Raw genomic sequence first — 27,575 nt, 5'->3', positions numbered from 1 at the left:
CCCCTAAGCAGTATTTTAGCGCGGTTTCATTAGGCAGCCTCGGAGCCTTTGGTAGGTCGACCCACTTTGATGATGCGATGTGGGCCGGCCTACCAAAGGCCCCGAGGCTGCCTCATGAAACCGCGCTAAAATACTGCCTAGGGGCAGCTGTGTGCCGAAGTTAAAAGCACACAGACCTGCCGCTGCTTTTCTGGGGGTGCGGAGACAAACGCGGCAGGAGTCCGTGGTGGCAGGCATAGCGACGGTAACAGGAAGTTGCACGTCAGCTGACACCGGCACCTTTTGCTGCGGCGGGGTCCTGAATCCTTCGCGGACCGGCAAGATTTTTATGCGGACCGGCGGTTGAAGAACTGTGCTCTAGTGCATTTACAGTGCTTATCCTCTTCCTAATCTTCTTCCTCACCATGACTCTCATCCCTTCGTAGTTCCCTTTTCGGAAGTTCAATGCCGTAGCAGTCGTTCTGGATCGATTTTTTGTTCCTGTGTCCAGGTTGAAACAGATCATATTGCGATCACTGTTTCCCAGCGTCCCTTCTACTTCTATACCTTGTGCCAGTCCTCGTAGTCCATTTAGAATTAAGTCCAGAATTGCATTTCCTCTTGTATTTTCCTTGACAAGTTCTTCCAGGAAGCAATCGCCTACACCATCCAGGAACTTGATCTCCCTACTGCAGCTGGAGTTGCCTAGGTTCCAATCTATCCCCAGATAATTGAAGTCGCCCATGATAACTGTGTTGCCTCCCTTGCATTCATGTTTAATCTTGCCGTCATTTCTCCATCAGTCTCTTAGGACTACCCTGGAGGTCGTTAGTAGATACCGATCTTTGTATCCGTTCCATTTGTTTCCGTGGTGCCGATGATGTCTAGGTTATCTTAGTTTCCAATTCTCCCATTTTATTCCTTAGGCTCCTTGCGTTTGTGTACATACAGTTAAGTTTTCGGCCTGTTACTTTCTTGCATTTTCTTCCCCCTTCTGTCTCCTCGCTTTTTTTGGGTTTAGTACTGAATATTACAGGGAAATAGGAGGAAATGTTTTTTCACTCAGAGAATAGTTAAGCTCTGGAATGCATTGCCAGAGGTTTTGGTAAGAGTGGATAGTGTAGCTGGTTTTAAGAAAGGTGTAGACAATTTCCTGGTGGAAAAGTCCATAGTCTGTTAAGACATGGGGAAGCCTCTGCTTGCCCTGGATTGGTAGCATGGAATGTTGCTACTCCTTGGGTTTTGACCAGGTACTAGTGACCTGGATTGGCCACCGTGAGAACTACTGGGCAACTGGGCTTGATGGACCATTGGTCTGACCCAGTAAGGCTATTCTTATGTTCTTATTCAATTATGCCTCATGCTATTTCACGCAATAGGATATGTACAGTGTAATTTGCTTAATAGTTTTGTTTTATTTTAGGCAGACAGAATTTTGAGTCAGATTCAGGATCTTCCTCTAATCCATGGAGAAAATGCAGAAGATGAGGCCATCATAAAGAAAAATAGAAATCTTTTGGACAACACAGAGGGAGGCCAGGCAAAGGAAGAGGTAAGGTGTAAGTCAGTGTTGTGTTATGTACAGTCGTCTCTTTATAAAGAATTTTTAAAGACTGTTTTTTAAAGATCCATTGGAACAAGTATGGTTTGGAAGGACTGGTTTGACATTACTCAAAAAACTAAGACTAATCCAGAACACCGCGGTTAGCCTTATCTTTGGTTTAAAGAAATGGGAACACATTACCCCTTACTATCAAAAACTTCACTGGTTGCCAGTGGAGTCTAGAATTCTGTTCAAGTTTTCCTGTATTCGTTTCAAAACAGTTTTTGGGATGCTACCTAATTATCGCTTCCCAATTTTCCATGAATAGTTCTAACAGGAATACTCATAGAATAAACCTATTTAATTATCCTTCTTTTAAATCATGCCAATACAAGAAGCTCCTTGACAGAATCTTATCATTCCAGGCCGCCAAATTGAATACATGGCTTGGAAGATTAATACTTGAAGCTACTTCCTATCTTGACTTTAGAATATCACTAAAAACAAGCCTGTTTGATATGTTTTCCTCTTACTAATGTTACTATCAAATTTATTATGATTCTTAACAGCTTTTATTTTCAAATTGAGCCATTGTCTTAACTTTTATTGATTTTACCTGATGTATCCTTTTTACTGATTGTTTTTCTCTTGTATTAAATACTATCTTGTTTATTTTGTATTTTAAATACTGGTTGTATGTTATCCTTTGCTGTGAACCGCTTCGAACTTTTGGTACAGCGGTATACAAGAAATAAATTATTATTATTATTATGTTATAACTTTATACATGTATTACATTGGAAGTATAGACCTTTTTTGTAAATATTTATTTAGATTCCTTTTTTTTGTCTATCCACAAAAATATTTTGTCTAACATAGGGCCCCTTTTACAAAGCCGTGGTAGATATGCTACTGTGGTAAATGTACTGAAGCCCATAAGAATTGAATGGGCTTCATTGTATTTTTACTGCAGCAGCATTGCAATTGTGGCTTTGTAAAAGGGGCCCATAGGCTTGGATACTATAAATGGCGCCATTTATAGAATCACGCTGTCAGCAAAAGTAAGCACTGGAAATGTAGGCCAGGGTTTTCAAGGCTTACATTTCCAGTACCTACCTTTTAATGTGAATCATGCCTATGGTGGTGCTTTATGGTGCCTAATGCACTTCCAGCATTAGCCAAGCCTACAGTGGCAGGCGCCATAAAGCACCTCCATAGGGGAGATTCTGGTGCCGTTTTTTTTAGATGCTGGCAGGCACTTTGGAATTCATTTTTAAAAGTCTTTTAAATAGTGTTTTGCATTTAACTTAGGTGCCGGTAGAGCGCCTTTATCTGCCATCATGTTTCTATGGGGATAAAACAACCCAAAAAATATCTAGAAAGTCTGTTTTGAGAATGCTAATGTGGACGTTTTGACTAGTAAGACATCCAAGTGCTGGTTTATGCTGTCTTTTGGACATCTATGTGTTTTTGAGAATGATTCCCATGGAGGGATATAATAAAAAAACAACATCTAAGTCCCCTGTTGGCCTAAGGCGCACAAAGTAGGCAGTAGGGGAATGTCCATTATAAAAAAAAAAAAAAAAAAAAGTCCAAAATGTATTTGTTTGGGGTTTTTTTGAGAATGGCCCAAACACCCAAAACAAGACCTTTTAGGCAAAGGAGGGGCCAGTCCTTCGCCTAAAAGCACGATTCTCTAACCGGCATTTGTCATAACACTGGTTAGAAAATCGTGGAACCATCCCCCCCCCCCCACAACAATCGTGGCAGATGCCCAATCTCTCCTGCTGCCAACCGCCATGACCCTCCCCCTGACACATAGCGGCAAGAGAGATGTCCAATCTCTCCTCCTGGAACCCCCCCCCCCCTGAACCCACGCAATCTTCACCGGAAGGAGAGATGCCCAATCTTTCCTGCTGGACACCCCCCCCCCCAGAACCTGCACAATATTCACTGGCAGGAGAGATGCCCAGTCTCTCCTGCCGGCCACCCCTCCAACCTGTGCGATCTTCACAGGCAGCAGAGATGCCCAGTCCCTCCTGTCAGACAGCCCCCGGCCCCCCTGCTGGACTGCCCAGACCATCCCATGGACCCCCGTTCATCCCTATCCAGACCCCCCAACCCCACGAATCAGGCCCTAGGCCCCTCCCCACTGCATCCCACAATGCAATAGGAATGGGCAGGCCCGCCATTCAGATGAAGGCGGACCCATTCGTCTGGCCATCAAAAAAAGGTTAGGGGGGTCTGGAGGGGTCCTAGTGGGTGGGGGGTCTGGGTTTGGACTGGGCATCTCCACTGCCGGTGAAGATCTGCCAGTTCTGGCAGGAGAGATTGGGCATCTCTCCTACCACGAGTGTTACAGGTTTGGGGGAACAGGTTGCCTGGGCCACTGAGCTGATCGTGGCAGCTGCGATCAGCCACGATCAGCTCAGCGGCACGATCCAGAACTTATACCTGTTTTGACTTTGTCTAAGTCAAAACATATAAGTTCCATCTGGCAACCTGCCAAACTTTTTGATTGTGGCTGCCAGATGACTAAGTGTAGGTCAGCCCACAACCTCTCACCCTATCCACTCCTCTAAAACGCCCTTTTCGCTCTGGGGTACAGAGGCAGTGAAAAGGCCTAAACTGGTTTTAAGTTTGTATTTATAAACATCATTGTTTTAATCTCTGGGAGTCCACATTGTTTTGCTGAACACTTTAGATACGTCTAAAACCAGTTTCGATTATCAGTACTTGGACGACCTGTCTTTTTGATTCTTTAACTTATGTAATTTTCAATTTATTCAATTGTATACATTATTATAAACTTTTGTTAACCGCATAGAAGTTCACAGTCCTGCGGTATATAAGTTGATTGTTATGTTATGTTGATTGGCAATTTTATTCTATCTACTATAGTTTTACCATTGTTACAATTACTCATAAAGAACTTTAAATAACTCTCAAATTTAATAATTTATTGGTTTTGCAATTTTATAATTGTTATAATGTGCTGTGAAAAACATTTGCTCCTTTTAACGTGCCAGATCTTAAAATGTTTGAGAGACACTGCCATAGAGCGATACAGGGGCATTATAACATTTTCATCTTTGTTTTCCATTCCTTTCCTGATAATTCCTAACATTCTATTTGCTTTCTTAGCTGCCGCTGCACATTGAGCATAGGGTTTCAATGTATCCTGAACAATGACACCTAGATCCTATCCTTTTTCTGGGCAGTGACTCCTAACACGGAACCCAGCATCATGTAGCTATAGTTCGGGTTTCTCTTTCCCACGTGCTCACATTAAATATCATTTGCCATTTTGATGCCATGTTTCCCAGTCTCACAAGGTCCTCTACACAATTTTTCACAAAGTCCTCTTACAATTTTTCAGCAAATTTATCCCCTTCCCCCTTTTATGAAGCTGCGCTAGTGTTTGTTTTTGTATCACCGACCATGGTGGTAAAAGTTCCAAGGCTCCATAGGAATTCTATATGTGTCGGAGCTTTTACTGCCACGACCGGCAATAAAAATCCCTAACCCAGCTTCATAAAAGGGGGTGGGGGTGTAATTATCTCTCTAGTTATTCCCATCTCTAGATCATTAATAAGTATGTTAAAAAGCAGCGGTCCCAGCACAGACCCCTGAGGAACCCCATTATTTACCCTTCTCCACTGAGAATATTGACCATTTAAATCTGCTCTCTATTTTCTGTCTTTCAACTAGTTCTTAATCCATAATAGGACATTACCTCCTATCCCATGACTTTCTAATTTCCTCCGAAGTATTTCATGAGGTATTTTGTCAAATGCTTTTTGAAAATCCTAATACACAATATCAACCAGTTCACCTTTATCCACATGTTCATTCACCCCTTCAAAAAAATGCAGTTGATTGGTGAGGCAAGTTTTCCCTACCTACTTATATGTATCTGTATAGCGCAGAACCTACTCTTACTGGAACACTGGTCCACAACTTGGCAACTAAGTTTTAATGTAAAAAAATGTAAGGTCATGCACCTTGGCAGCAGAAATCCATGCAGAACTTACACCCTAAATGGTGAGACCTTAGCAAGAACTGCAGCAGAACAGGACTTAGGAGTGATCATTAGTGAAGATATGAAGACTGCCAATCAAGTGGAGAAAGCTTCATCCAAGGCTAGACAAATGAGGGGTTGTATCCGAAGAAGTTTTGTCAGCCAGAAGCCCGAAGTTATAATGCCGCTGTACAGATCCATGGTGAGACCTCATCTGGAATATTGTGTGCAATTCTGGAGGCCACATTATCAAAAAGATGTGCTGAGAGTTGAGTCGGTTCAGCGAATGGCCACCAGGATGGTCTCAGGACTCAAGGATCTCCTGTATGAGGAACGGCTGGGTAAGTTGCAGCTATACTCACTCGAGGAATGCAGAGAGAGGGGAGACATGATTGAGACGTTCAAATATGTCACGGGCTGTATTGAGGTAAAAGAAGATACCTTTTTCCTTAAAGGACCTACTGCAACAAGAGGGCATCCATTGAAAATCAGGGGTGGGAGATTTCATAGCGACACTAGAAAGTATTTCATCATCGAAAGGGTGGTTGATCATTGGAATGATCTTCCACTGCATGTAATTGAGGCCAGCAGCGTACTAGATTTTAAGAAAATATGGGATAAGCATGTGGGATCACTTCAAGGAAGAACTTAGGGGGGTGGGTCATTAGAGTGGGCAGACTTGTTGGGCCGTGGCCCTTATCTGCCATCATATTCTATGTTTCTATGTTAATTAATCTTGAAATACTTCAAACAGGATTAAAACTCCCCCCAAACACTTTAAAGTCCATGACGGTGACTAAAATTAAAGAAATAAATATGTACTGTAGATCGCATAAAAGGTCTGTTTCCATGACTAGTCATAAATAAGCTTCCACTGGGCTACAAGTAAACAAAAACAAACCTATCCAGAAGGCGACCAAGGATATTAAAGGACCTAAAAGGACATCTGAGGAACATCTTTTAAAGCAGTAAAACAGGCCAAAATAGCAAGCAATGGATGAAATAAATTGAGGGGTGTTGTCTACAAAGTCATAACATGTTTGAAAACAATAATTAAAAATAAATTAAAGTGCATTAAAGTCATCCCACTGGAGGATAAAATAATGAATAGTTCTTATAGATGGCAAATGAAAAGCAGGGGATTCCAGATAAAAATATGTTAAAATTAAAACAGAAGTCTAAACATTCATCTACTGGTTATGGTTGGAGCAGAACCAAGTGAGCGCATTTGCAATGCACTTGCAGCAGGACTAATAGTTCCATCTCTAAAAATATAGTGCAAAGGATAAAACAGGTACATAAAATCATGACAATAAAACCATCAGAGAAACACTGAATAGTCTATTTCTTGATTTAATTCATGTGGTATCAAAGTATTGAATTTGAAAATGAATCTTTGCTCCATCTGCAATAGCAATTTATCCAAATCGCCTCCCTCCCCCCCCCCCAGGATACCACATGGACTATATCAAGAAATAAAACTATTTGGTGTTTCTCTGATGGTTTTATTGGATGTTCACTGTTTTTGTCATGATTTTTATATGCCTGTTTTATCCTTTGCATTGTTATTTTTTAAAAGATGGAACTATGACTTCTTTTTACTAAACTGCAGTAGAGCTTCTTACACAGGCCAGCAAAGTAAAAGCTCCAACATTCATTCAGTTCCTACAAGTGTCAGAGCATTTACCATGCCAGCCCACAGTAAGAAGCTCTGTTTAGTAAAAGCCAGCATACGTTTTTAGTTTTGCTATGAGTTCTAATGCTCTCACTTGGTTTTGATCCATCCATAACCAGTAGATGGCAGCACTGTTTAGCTGAAGGATCACAGATACTTGGGGGATCTTATACAATCTTATGTTCTGATGCTGGCATTCATCAGGTAAGTACAATGCTGGTATCCTTGCACAAGGCAGGCAAATGCCACCACTACTTAAGCCATTATTAAATTTAATTTTTGTAAGTTTATTAATTTTCAAATCAAATACAAAGTGTAAAGAATATATAATCAATTAATACAATAATCAGCACTTACATCCAAACAAATAATGATATAAAGTATATTTCACCCCTCCCGCCCACCCTGCCTAGATGTGCGCAAAGATCAATTAGGAATCAAAGGCTTACTTGATCAATCAGTTTTTACAAATTCTGCTAATGGACCCCAAGTTTCTTTAAATTTTTTATTATGTCCCAGTTCAGAATTCATTCTCTCATATCTATAAAATTGACACAGAGTTTCCCATCAAAAGTTGAAGTTCAGTCTGTTCCAGTTTTTCCAATTTTTCATTAACTGTATAGCTACCCCTGTCATAATAATAAGTCTGTTCTTGCTTGCATTAACTGGACTCTTAGGTTACAATACAGTCCCAAATAAAACAATGTCATATGACAATGGAATAGAAGCCTCCAATATCCTATTAATGTTACCCCAAATAGACTTCCAAAAGTTGAGTATCAAGGGACAATAAAACAACAAGTGATCCAGTGTCCTTACTTCAGGATGACAATGCCAGCATCTATTAGACTTTGAACTATCCAACTTTTGTAAATGAATTAGGGTCCAAAAGATTCTATATAACAAAAAGAACCAGGCCTATTTCTTTAATCAATGTGGATGGGAAAATTTCAGCTAAACTTTTGTCCCTGAGGTTGGCCAAGGCTTTCCCTTATATGCACCAAACAGGTTTTGTTGCTCAAAAACATTCTGCAAACAATACTAGATTGGCACTTCATATGCTAAATTTAGCAAAAACAATGGATGATCCGGCCTTCTGTTTCTCTGTATGCAGATAAGGCCTTCGATTGTGTAGAACGTACATTTATGTACCAACTAATGGTTTTTTTTCTGTTATATAGAATCTTTTGGACCCTAGTTTGTATATTCAATTTAATTTTATAATATTTGAGATTTATCCATAGTCTGTTATAGAAATTTATTTTCCCATTTTCAGATTCTACTGTATTTTTAGCAGATTTGATCTCTAGTAGGAAATATGTAGCTCAGTATTTCAAGGTGCTTTACATAGTGAGTTTGGTCCTTTATTAACGTGACCATTTATTTTTTTCATCAATAGAAACATAGTCTTGCCTTGGACGAAGCCTGCTCCACTTGATTGGCAGACTTCATGTCCTCACTGACGATTACCCCCAAGTCTCGTTCTGCTAGGGGACATCTATTAATTGTCAAACCCGCCCTAGCCCTGCCCCCAATCCCGCCCCCAATTTCTTCCATTCATTTTTCATGTACACGTGGAGGGGCATAATAAAAAAAAGTCTAAGTCCCCTTTTGGCCTAAGGCCTTAAATGTTGAAAGTAGAAGCAGGGAAAATGTCCATTATCAAAAAAACATCCAAAAGGAAGTTTTGTTTTTTTAAAATAATGGCCTGCCTCTATGTTCAGCTGTTTAAACGCCAAGACCACCACTACCTCTACACTAACAACATATAATCAACTTTAAAAAAGCCTAACTCCCAAAACAAGAGCTTTTAGGCAAAGGAGGAGCCAGTCCTTCGCCTAAAAGCTGGATTCTGTAATCGGTGTCTGTCAAAAACAACACCAGTTACAGAATCCCTCCCCCCTACAATGATTGGGGCAAGAGGGAGCCCAAACCCTCTTGCCCTGGCGATTCTTCAGCCCCCGACGAAGACCGGGGCAAGAGGGAGCCCAAGCCCTCTTGCCCTGCGGCAACCCCCCCCCCTGCCGATTACGATTGGGCAAGAGGGAGCCCTAGCACTTGTGCCCCGCAGCACCCCCCCTGCCGATTACGATTGGGCAGGAGGGAGCCCAAGCCCTCCTGCTCAGGCAAACCCCCTACCCCCCACCCCCACTAAGATACGGGCAGGAGGGATCCCAGACCCTCCTGCCCTCAATGCACCCCCTACCCGAATGCCCCCCCCTGATCCCCTGATCGGCCCCCTCCCGCCGACCCATGAGACCCCGCCGACCCCTTGACCCCCCCCCTCCCTAATCTCCCTCCCCGTACCTTAAATTTGTTGGCCGGGCGGACAGGTGCCAAGCCCATCCGTCCGGCAGGCCAGCCATCCGTTGAATGGCTGGCCTTAGGGCCTGATTGGCCCAGGCGGCTCAAACCCCACCCACAGTTTTGATTATGGGTACTTGGACGATCAGGCTTTTTGATCGTCCAAGTACCCATTTAGGCCACTTTTTAGACATTTGGTTTTTTTTTTAATTATGAGCTTCATAATATCTTATTAATTCATAATGGTAACCATAAAATTTTTAAAAACTACAAAGCACAATATACGCAGAGAAAATGTTAATTATCATTTACATTTGGGGGGGGTTTCAAAGATAAAGGCAGATGACTTTAAAATATGCAATGTCACCTCAGTACCTATAGAAAAATAGACAATATAGTGCAAAATATAGACAGCAGATATAAATTCTCAAAACTGACACAGTTTGATCACTAAATTGAAAATAAAATCATTTTTCCTACCTTTGCTGTCTGGTGATTTCATGAGTGTCTGGTTGTGTTTCCTTCTGACTGTGTATCCTTTCTTTCATTTTTTTCTTTCTGCACTCAGGCCCAGCAATTGTCCTTTTCTATTCTCTCCTTCCTTTCTTCCTATGTCCTTAGTGCCCCCAGTGCCTCCTTCCCATGTCCTTAGTGCCCCCAGTGCCTTCTTCCCATGTCCTTAGTGCTCCTTCCTATGTCCTTAGTGCCCCCAGTGCCTCCTTCCCATGTCCTTAGTGCCCCTTTCTATGTCCTTAGTGCCCCCAGTGCCTCCTTCCCATGTCCTTAGTGCCCCTTCCTATGTCCTTAGTGCCCCCAGTGCCTCCTTCCTATGTCCCTCTCACTGCCTTCCAGACTTTGTCTCACCCCCGAAGCCAGCTTGGCTTCCTACCTTCTTGCCGCGTGCAAAAAAAAAAGCCTCCCTCCAGGCCTGATTTAAAAACCTCCGGTCCGCCGCCGCTGCTGCTGTCCTTACCTCCTGCTCCTGCTAATCGCAGCTGCTACTCGCTGCCCAGAAGCCTTCTTCCCGACGGCAATTCTGACGTCAGAGAGGACGTTCCGGGCCAGCCAGGGGGTCCAGATGGCTTTTAAAAACTTGGCACTTTGTCCATGTTTTGAAAAGTTTCCGATGTCATTGCTATGCATGCATGTATGCCGTCCCGACGCATGAACAGGTTAAGGGACGGGGCTGGGTATGGGATGGGGCAGGACGCGGGTGGGGCTGGGGGCATGGCCATTGGTCTGGATTTTCTATCGGGAAAATCTGGTAACCCTAGGTAAGGGGGTTGACTGGTATGCAGAGCTTTAAAGGTTAGACATAAAATTTTGAATTGGCATTGAATTAATAAAGGAGTGATGTGATTGTGAAGTTTGGCCTTACAGAGAAGTCTTGCCACTTCATTGTGTAGTGTTTGGAATCAGAGCAATTTGGTACCTCAAAGGATGAAATTACAGTAATCAGTTCTTGAAATGACAAATGCATGAAGAAGGGTGTGCAGTGATTTAAAGTCTAACATTATGTTGATAGATCTAATGCACCATAGCCAGTAGAATCTTTTCTTAACTATTTGAGAGACTTAAAGGTCAAAAAATAAAGTAGAATAAAAAATGACACTGAGATAACAGAAAGATTTGACAGGCATCAGCTTCCAACGGATGGTCAGTTTTGAATAGCCTAACTTTTATGGTCCGTACAGGAAGTAATCATGATCCAACAAGCCATAGTCTTGCTAGGATTAAGAATTATTTTTCGGGTAGAAAGCCAACTTGTGACAGAATCAGCACATTTCTGGAGAGGAGTTAAATCCAAGTCAAAAGGGGCTACAGGAAAAATTAAAAGAATATTGTCTGCGTTAAAAACTCTGATGCTCATAGAAGTCCTATGAGCGTCAAAGCTAATACAGCTGCAGTCAGCGATAAAAGAGCCTAATGCGGCTTCATAGGCCCTCTTTTATGAAGCCGCATTAGGCTCTTTTATCGCTGACTGCAGCTGTATTAGCTTTGACGCTCATAGGACTTCTATGAGCATCAGAGTTTTTAACGCTACAGTCGATGATAAAAAATCCTAACGTGGTTTCATAAAAGGTGAGGTTAATGTTGTGTTATTATATGAATATTTCAAGGGGGCTGAGTAAAACATTGAATAGTGGTGATAGAACTAAACCTTGAAGTACACCACAGTGCAATTGAATTAATGAAAAAAAGGATGCTGAAGAAGTTGCAACTTTAAAATTTCTATTTTAAGAACTAGAAGTTTGCTTTAATTTTGTTTATTTCCCCAACTTTATTTTGTTGGTTAATATATTTGTTATTTGTAAAATGCTTTCTCCAATTTTATTTAATCTCTATATGACTACACTGAATACTTTTAAGCTGTCAGCTTGGGAAACGCTGTTCACCTATGCGGATGATATCTTTATACTGATTGAGATCGATTTGGATATTACCAATTTAGTTTCCAAAGTAAATCATTGCATTTTCAAACTTCAAGCCTGGGCTCTTTCTGTCCAGATGAAGCTTAATACAGCTAAAACTAAACTTCTGTGGTTAGGTCCAAAATTGGACTGTCTTCCTCCTACTGTAGCTTTGGAATCTGGGGCCTCTTTGCAGATCGAGTTCTCTTCTAAGATATTGGGAGTCCTTTTTGATTCCTCTCTTACCTTTTAAGGACCAAATAAATTCCCTGGTCAAGAAATGGTTTTTTAGTTTACGAATGTTGAGAAAGGTTAGACATATTTTTCATCATCAACATTTCTCTGTCTTGGTCCAATCAATCATATTATCTCTAAACTAATCATATTTGGTTTTTAAACTTGCTCAACTATGGAATGAACTTCCCTTAATTCTGAGGAGCCCCAGTTCTTTCCAATCTTTCCGTAAATTTCTAAAAACTTTTCTTTTTCCCAAACATTTCAAGATACCCCTAATGAATATGCACGAGATACATATTAATACATTCTCTTTCATGTATATTTATTAAACATATCTTGAAAATCTGACCTGTTGGTGGCCCTTCAGGCCTGCAAGTGGAAACCACTGCTTTATACTATAGTGAAGGAATTTCTTCCACTGCTATGAAAAAAGATCATTTAGGCTGCATTTCTTTTTCTTGTACTTTTATTAGTAAATTTCAAAAGATATATATCTATATCTAATATCAAATATAGTTGTAATAAGATGTACATTAAAAAGTAAACCGAATAGAAGAAAATAAATAAATATAAGCAATAAATATGATATAAGAGAAAAAAAAAAAACTAATCTCTTTGAAACTTTTGCTATTACTTTCTTTAGTTTTTATTTAATCATTATAAATTTTCTTTAGTTTTTATCTAATTGTTGTAAACCAAGTCGAACTTTCTTAGGTTGACGACCCGGTATATAAAGTTGAGCTTTAGTTTAGTTTAGTTTATAACAATGATAAAATAGCCCACAACCTTTATCATATTTCAGAGTTAGACATTTCTTTCCGTGAGCCTATATGTGGCATAAACAATGTCAGGAAAACATTTTCACTTGAAGAGACAAAAACTTCCTATTTTTATACAACTGAAAATAAGTCTTAAGAACGGATTGTTTGGATAACCATTTTGACCACCACAATGACTTTAATAGAAGCCACAGATTAGCAGGCAAGTGTTTAGATCAGCAGGCTGAGAACCACAGAAGCCTGGTTCAAATCCCACTGCAGTTCCCTGTAATCGGGCAAATCACAGAACTCTCCATTGCCTTCCAGGCACAAGAAAATACCTACTGTACCTTAATGGAACTTGCCTTAAGCTACTACTGAAAAGATATTAGATAATTCAGAAACACTTCACTTCAAGAGAGGAATGCACATACTCTTAAAATGAAAGATGGTTTTCCAAAATGACTCTTGGCAGATAACTTGCAAGCAGTGGAGCTGCAATTAAAATTCTGCCCCGAGCTGGTTTGATGGCTCAGTAGCTGTCCTCGGTTCTGCCGGGCAAATGACTTGGGTTTAATTCCTAGTTTAGGTGTTCTAAACTAAATTAACTAAACTAAATCTTGGGTTTATATACCGCAACATCTCCACAGGTGGAGCTCGACACGGTTTACATGGTTAGTGAAGGAACGGAACTCCAGTAGATTTATAGAAGTAGGTAAGAAGAGAGGTTAGGTGTGATAATACTAGGGAGGGGATGAGGTTACGTTTTGGAGAAGAGCCAGGTCTTCAGAAGCTTACGGAATGGTAGAAGGGGGCTCAAGTTGCGGAGAGGGGAAGGGAAACTATTCCATAACTGAGCGATTCTGAAGTGGAGGGAGGAACCGAGTTTACCAACGAGGGAGATACCTTTTAAGGAGGGGAGGGATAATTTTAGTTTTTGCGTGGATCTAGTGAAGAATGGATTTGAGGAATTCCAGGATAGAGGAATAAGAGGTGGAAGGATACCGTGGAGGATCTTGAAGGTTAAGCAGGCACATTTAAAGTGGACCCTGGAGATGACAGGAAGCCAGTGGAGCTTGGACAGGAGCGGAGAGACATGGTCAAATTTACTTTTTGAGAAGATAAGTTTGGCCGCTGTGTTCTGGATTAGTTGGAGTCTGTGGAGGCTTTTCTTTGTTAAGCTAAGGTAAATGGAATTGCAATAGTCCAATCTGGAGAGGATGATGGACTGTACGAGCACGGCAAAGTGTTTTTGGTGGAAGCAGGACCTCACTTTCCTCAGCATGTGAAGGCTGTAAAAGCATTTTTTTATCAGGGAATTGAGGTGGTCGTTGAAGGATAGCGAGGAATCTATGGTGATGCCCAGGACTTTGCTAGAGAACTCCAGTTGTAGAGAGGAGCCTGTGGGCAGTGGGATGGAAGTGGGTAGATGATCAAGTTTAGGGCCAAGCCAAAGTAGTTTGGTTTTGGACTCGTTCAGTTTCATTTGTACAGCGAGGGCCCAGGATTGAAGGTTGGTTATGCATGAAGAGATGTTTGCTGCGAGATTGGTGAGGTTTGCGTCGGTCTCGAGGAGGACCAGGATATCGTCTGCGTAAGTGTAGAGTGTTTCTAGGGGGGAAAGGTGGAGGAGGTTCAGGGAGGACATATAAATGTTGAAGAGGATAGGAGATAGGGGGGAGCCTTGTGGGACTCCACATGTCGGTTTCCACGGGGAGGATGAGGTACCATTCTTGGTAACGTTGTAAGAGCGAGAGCGTAAGAAGTTTGAGAACCAGTCAAGGACTGTGGAGCTAATGCCTATCTCGGAGAGTAAGAAGATTAGAATGTCATGATGGACAACGTCGAAGGCTGCAGAGAGGTCGAATTGAAGGAGAACGGCAAATTTTTTGTGAGAATGAAGTTGTTGGATCTTCGAGATTAGGGAAATCAGGAGGGTTTCAGTACTGAAGTTGGGTCTGAAGCCGTATTGATAGGGTAGGAGGGTAGAGAATCTTTCCAGGTAGGCTGAGAGTTGGGAGGAGACAATGGACTCAAGCAGTTTGGTTAGGAGCGGAATGTTCGCTATAGGGCGGTATAGGGTGTTCTGTTCTTTGAACTTGTTATTGTTACAGATGCTGTGGAGATGGTGTTCACAGCCTTGGAGCTTGCAATGGTGGCAAATCCAGCATCCCCGTCTGACATTTCTTGTGATCTTGATCAAACTAGTGTATCTTTTTTTTCCTCAGGTACTCAATTAGATTGTAAGCTCTTTTTGTGCAGGAAATTGCGTATTGTACCTGAAAAAAAATGCTACTTGACACCTTACCTAGAAAAATTGATCTAGAAATACAAAGTATTATATCATTGTTGTCATAAAAACAGATTTAAGGCCCATGATTGCAGGGTTCTGAAAGGAGTGAGGATGTGTAGCCTACTGAATAACAGGGGGTGGGGAATGCTGGTTGCCTGCAAATGAAGGGTCATGATGGTTGCAAATAAAGGAATAGGATGTGCTGTTCAGACTCTGAGCTCTCATTTACTCCAGCACCACCACCACCACAATCACAGAAAAAAAAAATACCTGGCTCGGAACAAGATCTGTCAGTAATTCAGAATTAGGCTTAGTGTACATCCTGGTTTTGAAAGTAAGCTGATGGATGTAAATGAGCAGGTTGCTGTATTAGAAAAGGGGAAGATTAGACAGAATTTTTTTAAAATGATACCAAAGATTAAAATGATTGCCAGACCCAATTTCAGCTCCTGCGAAGAGTGAGCAAGTAGAAAATGCATTTAATATGAGCATAAAGCCAATACATCATGTGAATTTTAAGACTCATTCGTGGTAGATAGGAAGGATTTAATGCAAAAAAAAAAAAAAAAAAGCAGGGTCATGCATTTGGGCTACAGATACCTAAGGAAGTAGTACCATTTGGGAGGGGAGAACAAAGAAGAGTAGGACTTGGGGATGATTGATTCAGATGACCTTAAGATAGCCAAAGAAGTAGGATGCTTGAGTGCCTAGGAAGAGGAATGGCCAGCAGGAAATGGGAGGTAGAACAGTCACTACATTCCTGCAGCGTCAGAGAGAGAAGAACCATTGGCTCACTTGTGATGTTTGTATACCGTATGTACTTGTATTGCAAGACATTGCTTGTATATCAAGTTAAATTTTTTTTTTAATGCAAATTTTACAATTACTAATATCAAATGATACCAAAGAAAAAGGATTATTTCACAAAGTTTAGCAGTAATTATACATATAATACAAAATTCCTTTTCAAGCCCACAAAGTTGGAGAGCCAAACCTTAATACCAACTAACACAAGATATAAAGAAAACTAAGAATTGGTTCCTGATTCATTCAAATCCTAACCATTCCATTTTGGGGGGACTTTGACATTCCTCCAATTTCTCAGAGATGAAACATTAAAGCAACAAACCTCATTTCTTTTCTCGAGACATTAAAAATTGTTGCAATTGAATGGGGTCCCAAAATACATATTGAATGTCTTGTAATTGAACAAGACATTTACAAGGAAATTTTAAATAAAATGATGCCTCAAGAGCTAAAACTCTAGCTCTCAATTTCAAAAATTCCCTTCTCCTTAGTTGGGTAGCTCTTGAGACATCAGGAAAAATCCTAACGAAATCTCCACAGAATTTAGTCAGCCTATTTTTAAAGTAAAGTTTCATCATTAACGTCTTGTCTATCTCACTCATGCATGTTATTACCAGAGTGGATCTATTCTGAATCACATCTTAACTATCTTCTAAAAATTCTGTCAAATTTATTCCATTAGTGACCAGATGGTCCTCCTCCTGGTCGGATTGTATATTTTTTTGCGGACTATAATAATAGTTGTTGATTGGAAAGGTCTCCGCATTGGGTAATCCCATTATCTCTTTAAGATATTTCCTTAACAGTATTTCGGGAGATAATAAAGGGTCACTGGGAAATTAACCAGGCGGAGATTCCTCACTCTATTCATATTTTCCAACATTTCAATTTTAGAATGTAACAGCGTAGAATCCTTAACAGCAGATACTGAGACAGTTTGCAATGTATTACTTTGATTTTCTACCACACTTAATCTTTTAGCCAAACAACTTAAATTGGAATCCACATTCAAAAACTTTTGAGAGACAGATTGTGAATAGTCCAAAGTTTGTTTCATTGATTCTCTGAGAAACCTTTCAACTCTAGAGATACCTAACCACAAATCTTTGAGGGTAATATCTTGTTTTTCCTCTGATGGTGATTGGTCCTCTGCAACACCTGAAAATTCAAGTGGTTTGGGTATATCGGAAAAAAATTAATTTACTTGTTTGCACAGAGGAAACCACACATTCAGTGGAAGTAGCAGGAATGATCTTCCCGCTATCACTAGATACTGGATGAAGGGGGGGGGGGGGGTCCTTTCTAGGGGACTCAGCAATGCGCTCGACATGAGAGAATTCATATCATGAAAAGGTTGTGGTGGATTCACTGTAGAGAAAGACAAATGCCTGTCCATAGGTCCAGAAACAGCAGGTGTTGAGCTCTTAGGCTTAATTTTCCTTTTCCCCATAGTGTACCAATAAAGTTATACAACCTGATACCTTGCTTCCCGGCTCCACGTTGCTCCAAGGGGCAGGTCTGCCCCTTAGGGCATGCCCCATCAGCCACGCCCTGCGGCCGCAACCACGACAGTGGTCTGGGTTTTAAGGCAGAGGAAATCAATCAAGGAAGAGACGGACCCGATGATGTCAGGGGTCCGTCTCTGGCAATACCTGCCTGAATCTGCACCAAGCCCGACGCTGCTGCGGGAGACACAGGTCTCAAGGCAAGTCTCCACCGACGTCCTCAATTAGTTAAAGAATGGCTCCCAGTTCAACCGCGGCAGCGGTCTGGGTTTTAAGGCAGAGGAAATCCAAGTTAAATTGTAATAAAATGTTTTGTTTGTCTTGCAAAACACTTGCAAACCAAGTTACCGTACTTGCAATCCAAGGTTTTACTGTAAGTAGGATGGAGTTGGTCTAGATGGAGGCTACGAAAATGATCAGAGGTCTTCATCATAAAGCTTTATGCCATTTTCTGGAAGTTTTTCCCTTTTGAAATGAATCACAATTTCTTCTAATTTGTAATTCTCAACTGTATCATGGAATGTACATGAATCACTGTTATATAATTCTCTAGGTAATGTCTAGATATCTTCTTAGTTGTAATCCGCTTAGAATCGCAAGGCACAAGCGGAATAGAAATCACTAATGTAATATAATGTAATGTAAATCACAGCTCTAAATAATTTAATAAAGTTAAAATAATAAAATTGTGTTTGTGAAGTGCTGAGACCCTTTAAACATCTATTCAGTAGTAACACCGAACTGTGGCTATTGAAAATGAGCCTTATAGTGAAATTAGAAAAAGTACATAGAAGGGTAACAAAATGATAAAAGGGATGGAATGCCCACTATGAGAAAAGGCTAAAGAGGCTAGGGCTCTTTTGATTGGAGAAGAATCTGCTGAGGAGATATGTTTACTTGGTCGATGTAATAATGGATGGGATGTAACAGTTAGATGTGAATCATTTATTAACTCTTTCAAAAAATATAAGGACTAGGGGACGCACAATAAAGCTACTATGTAGTACATTTAAAATAAATTGGAGAACAAATTTTTTCACTCAACATGTAATTAAACTCTGGAATTTGTTTCCAGAGAATGTGGTAAAAATAGCTTAGTGGGGTTTAAAAAAGGTTTGAATAATTCTTTAAAAGAAAAGTAAATAAAGCTTTATTAAGATGGACCTGAGAAAATCCACTGCTTATTTCTAGGATAAGCAGCATAAATTCTGTTTTACACTTTTGGGATTTTGCATGGTTCTTGGGATCTGGATTGGCCACTGTTGGAAACAGGATTTGGGGCTTGATAGACTTTTGTATCCCAGTATGACAATGCTTATGTTCATTTCCAAGGGGGGCATACACAAAGGCAGAATATTGGTGGGACACTTACATGCATCATTAAGGGAATACTGTAATTTATGTGAGCACCTGCCACATTTAGGTGCCTGCACTTACACCACCTCCATGGCTGATGTGAGTGCATAAATGTTAGGCACATCGATACTGGAATACTCTAGTATTCTATAATGTGAAAGTTAGGTGCCTATAGCCCTTTATAAAATAGGCTCTTACCATGCATCTCAGGGTGCCTAAATGGAATTGTTCAGTTATAGAATTGCTCCCTTTATTTGCTTACTCCTGTAAACTAATTCATTAGCTAATACCATTAGCTAATACCAGCATAGCTGACACTCAGAACAGAGCAGTCATGGAATTTATGAAGGATGAAATAACACTGAGAGGGAAAAGAGTCAGCTGAGGAAAATGTTCATTTTCGTTGAGGAAATGAAGTAAATCACAGAGAGAATCTAGAAGAGGTGCTAGAATCAACTGACAAATTAAACAGAAATGATAATAATAATAATAATAATAACTTTATTCTTTTATACCACCATAACCAAAAGTAGTAGTAGTAGTAAATAGCAGCCAGTCATCAGGATCTGGTGGTATTTACCTAGAGTTCTGAATAAACTTAAAAACAAACTGTAGAGCGGCTACAATTCATTTCTAATCTTATTAAAATCTCTCACTATACCTGGGAACTAGGGAGTAGTCAATATAATGTCAATTTTTTTAAAGCACTCCCAGGATGTTCCCAGAAACTGCAGAGCAGTGAGCTATTATAACGGTCAGAATAACGAGGGGCCGTTGAAAAGTTCAAAGCCCAACCAAGAAAACCAGGGCAATCTCCATCAAGGGCTATACACGTGGAGGGGCATAATCAAAAGAAATGTCCGCGTCCAATTTGGACGTAGGGTGCTTGTTGCCCAAAGTTGGCAGCGGAAAATGCCCATTCTCGAAAAGCACGTCCAAAATATATTTTTTCCAAAATCATCTATCAATAATAATAAAACCCCAAGCGCGCATGCACACTCCTACCTCCGTGATCCATAGCTCCGTGATCCATAGCTCCATGGCAGAGAAATGTTAAAGCATGCAGTAGAGAAATGTTAAAGCGTGTGGCACGTGCGCACGTTTGGCGCATGCAGTGCGTGAGCACATTCGGCACGTGCGCGCATGATGGTTTGCTATGAGTGCGTGCATGGTGGTTTCCTATATCCTGCAGCGGTTATTGTGCGCCGGTTGCCCTTTCCACTGTATATAATACAACGTGATAAAAAAAGAAAAAGGTAGGCGGGAGAAGGGGCACAATAAACAGACAGGTAGTGGACAGGGATTATGATTTGAACTGAGCATGCATGGGGTGGGGTAGGGGTGGGGGTGGGGCGTAATACGCAGCTGGAAGTTAAGATCTAATCAGCTCAATGTTACTTCTCAGGTCTGTAGCCTTGGTATGATTTTGATATGCGTAATCTATGAAATGCAGATTAACAATGTAGTTAGGCTAATATTCTTGAAACTGCACCTTTTGAAGAGGCTGTGTAATTATATACTGTTTGATGACTTTAGATCGGTATGGCAAATGTTTGCAATTTCATAGTTAGATTATTGTATTGTATCTAGGGCTATTAAAGTCAGCTTTAAAAGCTCGAGCTAGGAGCGGAGGAGCAGCGAGGAGAAGGGGAAAGAGAAGGAGCACTAGCAACTGGCTAAGGGGAGGAGAAAAGGGATCACCGGGAGGCAGAGAAGGAAGGAAAGCTCGGGACAGCGGCAAGAGTAAGCTCCGCCCACCCCCACTGCATTGGCAAGGCAGTGCCGAACTCCCCCTTATAAGGGGGAGGAGCTAAGAGGCACACGCAGCTTGAGCTAGGAGCGGAGGAGAAGGGGAAAGAGAAAGAGCACTAGCAACAGGCTAAGAGGAGGAGAAAAGGGATCACAAGGAGGCAGAGAAGGAAGGAAAGCTCGGGGCAGCAGAGAGAGTAAGCTCCGCCAACCCCCACCGTGTCGGCAAGGCAGCGCCAAACTCCCCCTTATAAGGGGGAGGAGCTAAGAGGCACACGCGGCTCGAGCTAGGAGCGGAGGAGCAGAGGAGCAGCGAGGTGAAGGAGCACTAGCAACAGGAGCTAAGAGTGGAGGAGCAGAGGAGCAGTGAGAAGGGGAAAGAGAAGGAGCACTAGCAACAGGCCAAGAGGAGGAGAAAAGGTATCACCAGGAGGCAGAGAAGGAAGGAAAGCTCGGGGCAGCAGCGAGAGTAAGCTCTGCCCACCCCCACTGTATCAGCAAGGCAGTGCCGAACTCCCCCTTATAAGGGGGAGGAGCTAAGAGGCACACGCGGCTCGAGCTAGGAGCAGCGAGGAGAAGGGGAAAGAGAAGGAGCACTAGCATCAGGCTAAGAGGAGGAGAAAAGGGATCACCGGGAGGCAGAGAAGGAAGGAAAGCTCAGGGCAGCGGCGAGAGTAAGCTCCGCCCACCCCCACTGCATCGGCAAGGCAACGCCAAACTCCCCCTTAAAAGGGGGAGGAGCTAAGAGGCACATGCGGCTCGAGCTAAGAGCAGAGGATCAGAGGAGCAGTGAGGAGAAGGGGAAATAGGAGCACTAGCAACAGGCCAAGAGGAGGAGAAAAGGGATCACCAGGAGGCAGAGAAGGAAGGAAAGCTCGGGGCAGCGGCGAGAGTAAGCTCCGCCCACCCCCACCACATCGGCAAGGCAGCGCCAAACTCCCCCTTATAAGGGGAGGAGCAAATGGCACGCCGCCGTTCGGTGCGCGATGAAGGCGAGCGACTAAGGCGCTCGCCTTTGCAAAGGAGCCGTATAAGGAGCCGGGAAACTCGGACACCAACAGAGTAACACCAACAAACTCACACCAAGCAGGAAGGTAGATACAAATCCTAGACTTTAGCTAGCTACACAACAGGGCACACTCCCTCACATACCACACACCTAGAGGGGAAACGAGTACTCACTGACTCCAACACTGTAACACAAGCAGACTCACAACAAACAATAATACCAGCAGACTCACAACAAGCAGGAAGGCAGCTATAAGTCCTAATCTTTAGCTAACTACATAGCAGGGCACACACTCCCTCACATACCACACATCTAGAGGGGAAATGAGCACTCACAGACACTAACACAGTAGCACTAGCGGACTCAGAACAAACAGTAACACTAGTAGACTCACAGCAAATAGGAAGGTAGAAATCAGGAAGCCAGAAAACATCCAGATGACAGAGACAGAAGGACCACAACTGATTCGCTCAAACAACTCAGAAGGGGGGGGACAAGAGATGGATGCCCAAGGAAGCCAGAAGATGAGCTTTCCAGTCTTCTGCACCGGCTGCAATATGTATGACTACCTCCCTTTGGTGATTAGGGCATACATTTACAGTCGTTGCTTGGAGCTAGATAGCTTGAAACGGCAGGTCCGGCTGCTAGAGGAGACAGTGCTAGAACTAAAAGAACTCCTCACCTTTGAAGAAGAAATCCACAAACAGGAGAAGCTTCTAGTGCAGTTCTGTCCAAACGAAGAGGTCAAGGAACTAGTAAGATTCATCAAAGAAGCCCACCAGCAGCATGTGGAGAACTGTACCCAAACAACTCAGGAAGAAGGCCTGGACGAGAGAAGAGAAGACACCCCTGCAAATTTTGGTGAAAAGGAAGCTGAGATAAGGGGCAATCACACACCAGGAGTAAGAGGGAGACTGCATGGGGACACCCCCCACCCAAAGAGCAGAAAACAACATCAGCAGTGTCGTAGGAGGGAGAAGATTGGTCCTATACCGTGGATGTGGACTTACAACCCCCAAGGAACCACCGAATAAAGAAGATGGGTATCATCGTGGGAGACTCCATCATACGGCATGTGGACAGCTACACCACAGGAGGGAGAAAGGATAGAATTGTCACCTGCCTGCTGGGAGCAAGAGTGAAGGATGTGGCCAACAGGATCTCCAGGATCATAGACAGCGCAGGGGGAGAGGACCAGGGCAGGATTAACCAATAGGCCAAGTAGGCACTTGCCTAGGGCCCGAAATGGTCAGGGGGGCCCGATGAAGGAAGGCATCAACATTGTTTTTTCCAAACAGCGATGGGCCCCTACAGCATCGATCGGCAATGCGGGCACCCTCGATCGGCAACACAGGCCCCACCCCAATCGGCAACGTGGCCCTCCATCGACGGAAAGTAAGACAAGCAAACAACGTGGTTAAGAAAGGCAACAGGAACTGTAATTGTGCAAGCAGTGCTGCTTGCCTAAAGCTTCCCTCTGACGCATTTTCCTGATTTCCGCCTGGGTGCATGGTGGGGTGGGGTGGGGCTGGGGTCCAGTGTACTTGTGTGCCTAGGGGCCCTCGATGAATTAATCCTGCCCTGAAGAGGACACTGCTGTGCTAATCCACGTGGGAATCAATGATGTGAGCGGACGGAAGTATGACAGGGAAGAATGAAGGGCCAGCTCCGCTCACTCGGAAGAAAACTGAAGATCAGGGAGGTGAAGGTAGCCTTCTCCGAGATCCTCCCGGTACCAAGAGCGGATGGAAGGAGACAAGAGGAACTGCAAGCGATCAACGCCTGGATGAGACGATGGTGCAAAGAGGAAGGCTTTGACTTTGTGTGCAACTGGACAACATTCTGGGGAAGAAGCAAGTACTACAGAAAGGACGGACTGCACCTCAACGAGGAAGGAGCAAAAGTATTGGCAGGCAACATGAAGAAGGCCATCAAGAAGGCTTTAAACTGAAGGACAGGGGACAGCTGACAAGTCGTCCACCAGCCAATGGTCCAGGCAACAGGATGTCCCAAAGAGGGAACTACGGACAACTACTCTGACACAGGAGGGGACGACCACAAAGCAAACAAGAGAGACAATGCAGGAGCAGAAAAGGGTACCGTGAAAGAACCAGGGGAGACTGCTAAGCTTAAAGAGTCCAAGAAAGTAACACAAAGGGAACTCAAATGTATGTATACGAACGCTAGAAGTTTGAGAAACAAAATGGGAGAATTAGAAGCAATAGCAAAAAAACGACAAACTGGAAATCATTGGCATAACAGAAACCTGGTGGAATGACGAAAACAAATGGGATACAGTACTACAGGGATACAAACTGTACAGAAGAGATAGAGTGGGGCAGAAAGGTGGAGGTATTGCCCTATATGTTCGGGAAGGAATAGAATCTGTGAGAGAGACTCTGACGGAAGAGAAAGAGAAGCTGGAATCCCTCTGGATAAAGATTCCCAGACACAACGGTGCTGACACCAAGATTGACCTTTATTACCGACTGCCAGGACAGAGGGAGGAGACAGACTCGGAAATGATAGAGGAAATTAAACACGAATGTAAGACAGGTAATGTTGTAATCTTGGGGGATTTCAATTTCCTGGGGATAGACTGGGACCTGGGAACCTCTAACTGTGGCAAGGAGGCAAAGTTCCTGGAAGTACTAGGGGACTGCTTCCTGGAACAATTGGTGGGAGAGTCGACAAGAGGAAACATCACCTTGGACTTGGTCCTAAATGGTATTATGGGGCCGGCAAAGGAAGTAGAAGTCATGGTCCCGCTGGGGACAAGCGATCACAACATGATCAACTTCAAACTCGATGTCGGGAAGGGGAAAGGTATCAAAACCTCAACCACGACTTTAAACTTTAAAAGGGGAAGATACGATAGCATGAGAGCCATGGTGAAACAATGGATCAAGAAAAAATGGGCAAAGTCAAAATGGTAGAACAGGCATGCTCCCTTCTGAAAAATACTATCACGGAAGCACAAAGCCTCTACATTCCACGGATATCCAAAGCAAAGAAAACCAAAGGCAAAAGAGAGCCGGCGTGGCTTACTAAAGAGGTGAAGGAAGCCATAAAAGAAAAGAAGGACTCCTTTAAAACTTGGAAATGCACGAAAACATCCGAAACTTGGAACAAACACAAAGATGATCAGAAGAAATGTCACAGGGCGGTGAGGGATGCCAAAAAGGACTATGAGGAGAAAATAGTGCAGGAGGCCAAAAACTTCAAGCCCTTCTTTAGGTACGTGAAAGGGAGAAAACCCGCAAAAGAGGCGGTGGGACCGCTGGACGACCAGGGAAGGAAAGGGTACATCAAGGAAGACAAACAAATTGCAGACAGACTAAATTCCTTCTTTGCGTCTGTCTTTACGAAGGAGGACACTGCAACAATTCCAGAAGCAGTGAAAGTGTTCAAAGGAGTAACAGAGGACAGCCTCACCACAGTAGAAGTGGACTTGGACCAGATTTACCACCAGATCGACAAACTCAAAAGTGACAAATCTCCTGGACCAGACGGAATTCATGCAAGAGTCTTGAAAGAGCTAAAAGTGGAAATTGGAGAACTATTGCAAAAACTTGCCAACCTGTCAATCAAAACAGGACAAATACTGGACAACTGGAAGATGGCGAACGTCATGCCGATATTTAAAAAAGGATCGAGAGGAGTGCCAGGCAACTATAGACCTGTGAGTCTCACATCAGTCCCTGGGAAGATGGTTGAGGCGCTGATTAAGGATAGCATAATCCGGCACTTAGACGCACACGACCTGATGAGAGCCAGCCAACATGGATTCAGGAAAGGGAAGTCTTGTTTGACAAACCTACTTCAATTTTTTGAGACAGTGAACAGACAAATTGATAATGGAGAACCGGTGGATATTATATACTTGGATTTTCAGAAAGCGTTCGACAAGGTTCCACATGTAAGACTTCTCAGGAAACTGCAAGGCCATGGAATAGAAGGAGATATACTAAGATGGATAGGCAAATGGCTGGAGAACAGAAGGCAGAGAGTGGGCATAAATGGGAAGTTCTCAATCTGGGAGAATGTGACTAGCGGTGTGCCCCAGGGCTCGGTACTTGGGCCCATCTTATTTAATATTTTCATCAATGACCTAGAGGATGGAACATCCAGTGAGATCATCAAGTTTGCAGATGACACAAAGCTATGCCGAGCAATCAAATTGCAGAAGGACAGTGAGGAACTCCAGAGCGACTTGAGTCGATTGCAGAAATGGGCAGATAAATGGCAGATGAAGTTTAATATAGAAAAAATGCAAAGTGATGCACTTAGGCAGAAAGAATAAGGAACACAAGTATAGTATGTCAGGTGCAACTCTGGGAAAAAACGAACAGGAAAAGGTCCTGGGTGTACTAATTGATAGAACCCTGAAGCCGCCGGCACAATGCGCTGTGGCAGCGAAGAATGTAAATAGAATGCTAGGCATGATAAAGAAGGGAATCACGAGTAGATCAGAGAAAGTAATGATGCCGCTTTATAGAGCGATGGTCAGATCACACTTGGAATACTGCGTCCAACATTGGTCTCAATACCTAAAGAAAGATATAAAACTGCTGGAGAGGGTGCAGAGATGAGCAACGAAGCTAATAAAAGGTATGGAGAACTTTGAATACGAGGAACGACTTAAGAGATTGGAATTGTTCTCCCTTGAGAAGAGGAGACTGCGAGGGGATATGATCGAGACTTTCAAAATACTGAAAGGAATCGACAAAATAGAGCAGGAAAAAAAATTATATACAATGTTCAATGTGACACGGACAAGAGGACATGAACTTAAGCTAAGGGGGGACAAGTTCAGAGCAAATATCAGAAAGTTCTGTTTCACGCAACGAGTGGTGGACACCTGGAATGCTCTCCCGGAAGAGGTAATTGCAGAATCTACCGTTCTAGGATTTAAGGGTAAGCTGGATGTACATCTCCTTATGAGTGGCATAAAGTTATACAGGTAAGGGTAAACTAGATGCACATCTCCTTATAAGAAGCTTAGAGTGATATGGGGACTAAAACTATGACAGGGTACACCTGGCGGGGCCTCCGCGTGCACGGATCGCCGGACTTGATGGACCTAGGGTCTGATCCGGAAATGGCAATTCTTATGTTCTTATGTGGCTACACATTAGGGGTACCCTTGTTTGAGCATATCTCCTCCCATTTATCAATCTTACACTGGCTTCCCATTATATGGAATGTGAAATTTAAAATTCATCAACATTTTAATATCATCCTGCATATTTATAGACTAAAACGATCACTGTGATCTGAGGGTTTCTGCCAGATACACATTCCCTCCATATGGCAATATCATCTGACGGAGACAAATGCTTGTGTCTTCTCAGTTGCAGGGCCTGTTAAATGAAACTCACTGCCACCAGACCTGAGGACAATTGAGAATATGATGAACTTAAAATAATCAAGCTTTCAGCTTTTTTCTTAATCAAGATTTTGGGTCACAATGAATTTAAACAAAAGTCAGTCCTACCCTAAAGCTTGTGAATCAAGATAGATCAGTTGAAGTAGTATTTGAAGCTAAAATGTCTCTTTTTAATTTGTCTATTATATAACAAGCATTTTGTTGTATTCTATCCTTCTTTTATGTTATGTTTGTGCATGAACATAGGCGTCAGAATGGGGGAGACCACAGGGACCATGGCCTCCCCAAAAATTGATGGTCAGAAGTCAGTTATGACTCTACTCCCACACCCACCTCCTCCCGGCTACTGTAATTTTAAATCTGCAGGCAGCCACCATGCAACTTTGCTATAGAATGAAGACTTCCGGGGCAGGCCTGCTCGTTGATGCTGCTTGTTAGCTGCCCAAAGATTTAAAATTACAACGATCGCGGGAAAGTAGGTGGGGGAGTCATCGTGCTACAGGATACTGCTGAGGCTAGGTTGGAGTTTTTGGGCCCCC

The 27,575-nt window shown here is 42.6% G+C and overlaps 1 protein-coding gene across 1 annotated transcript in view; it reads left to right on the top strand.

Moving 5' to 3' along the window:
* Window positions 1-27,575, top strand: part of CARMIL2 (capping protein regulator and myosin 1 linker 2) — a 582,193-nt gene that overhangs the window by 160,118 nt on the left and 394,500 nt on the right. The window contains exon 18 of the mRNA XM_033941489.1: window positions 1,403-1,531. Within this exon, the coding sequence (XP_033797380.1) occupies window positions 1,403-1,531 (129 nt within the window). The remainder of the gene's footprint in view (window positions 1-1,402; window positions 1,532-27,575) is intronic.

This window comes from Geotrypetes seraphini, chromosome 4 (assembly GCF_902459505.1).
Source record: "Geotrypetes seraphini chromosome 4, aGeoSer1.1, whole genome shotgun sequence".
NCBI classification, from domain to species: domain Eukaryota; kingdom Metazoa; phylum Chordata; class Amphibia; order Gymnophiona; family Dermophiidae; genus Geotrypetes; species Geotrypetes seraphini.
Note: the sequence above shows the minus strand (reverse complement) of the source record. Positions and strands in the feature narration are given on the sequence as shown.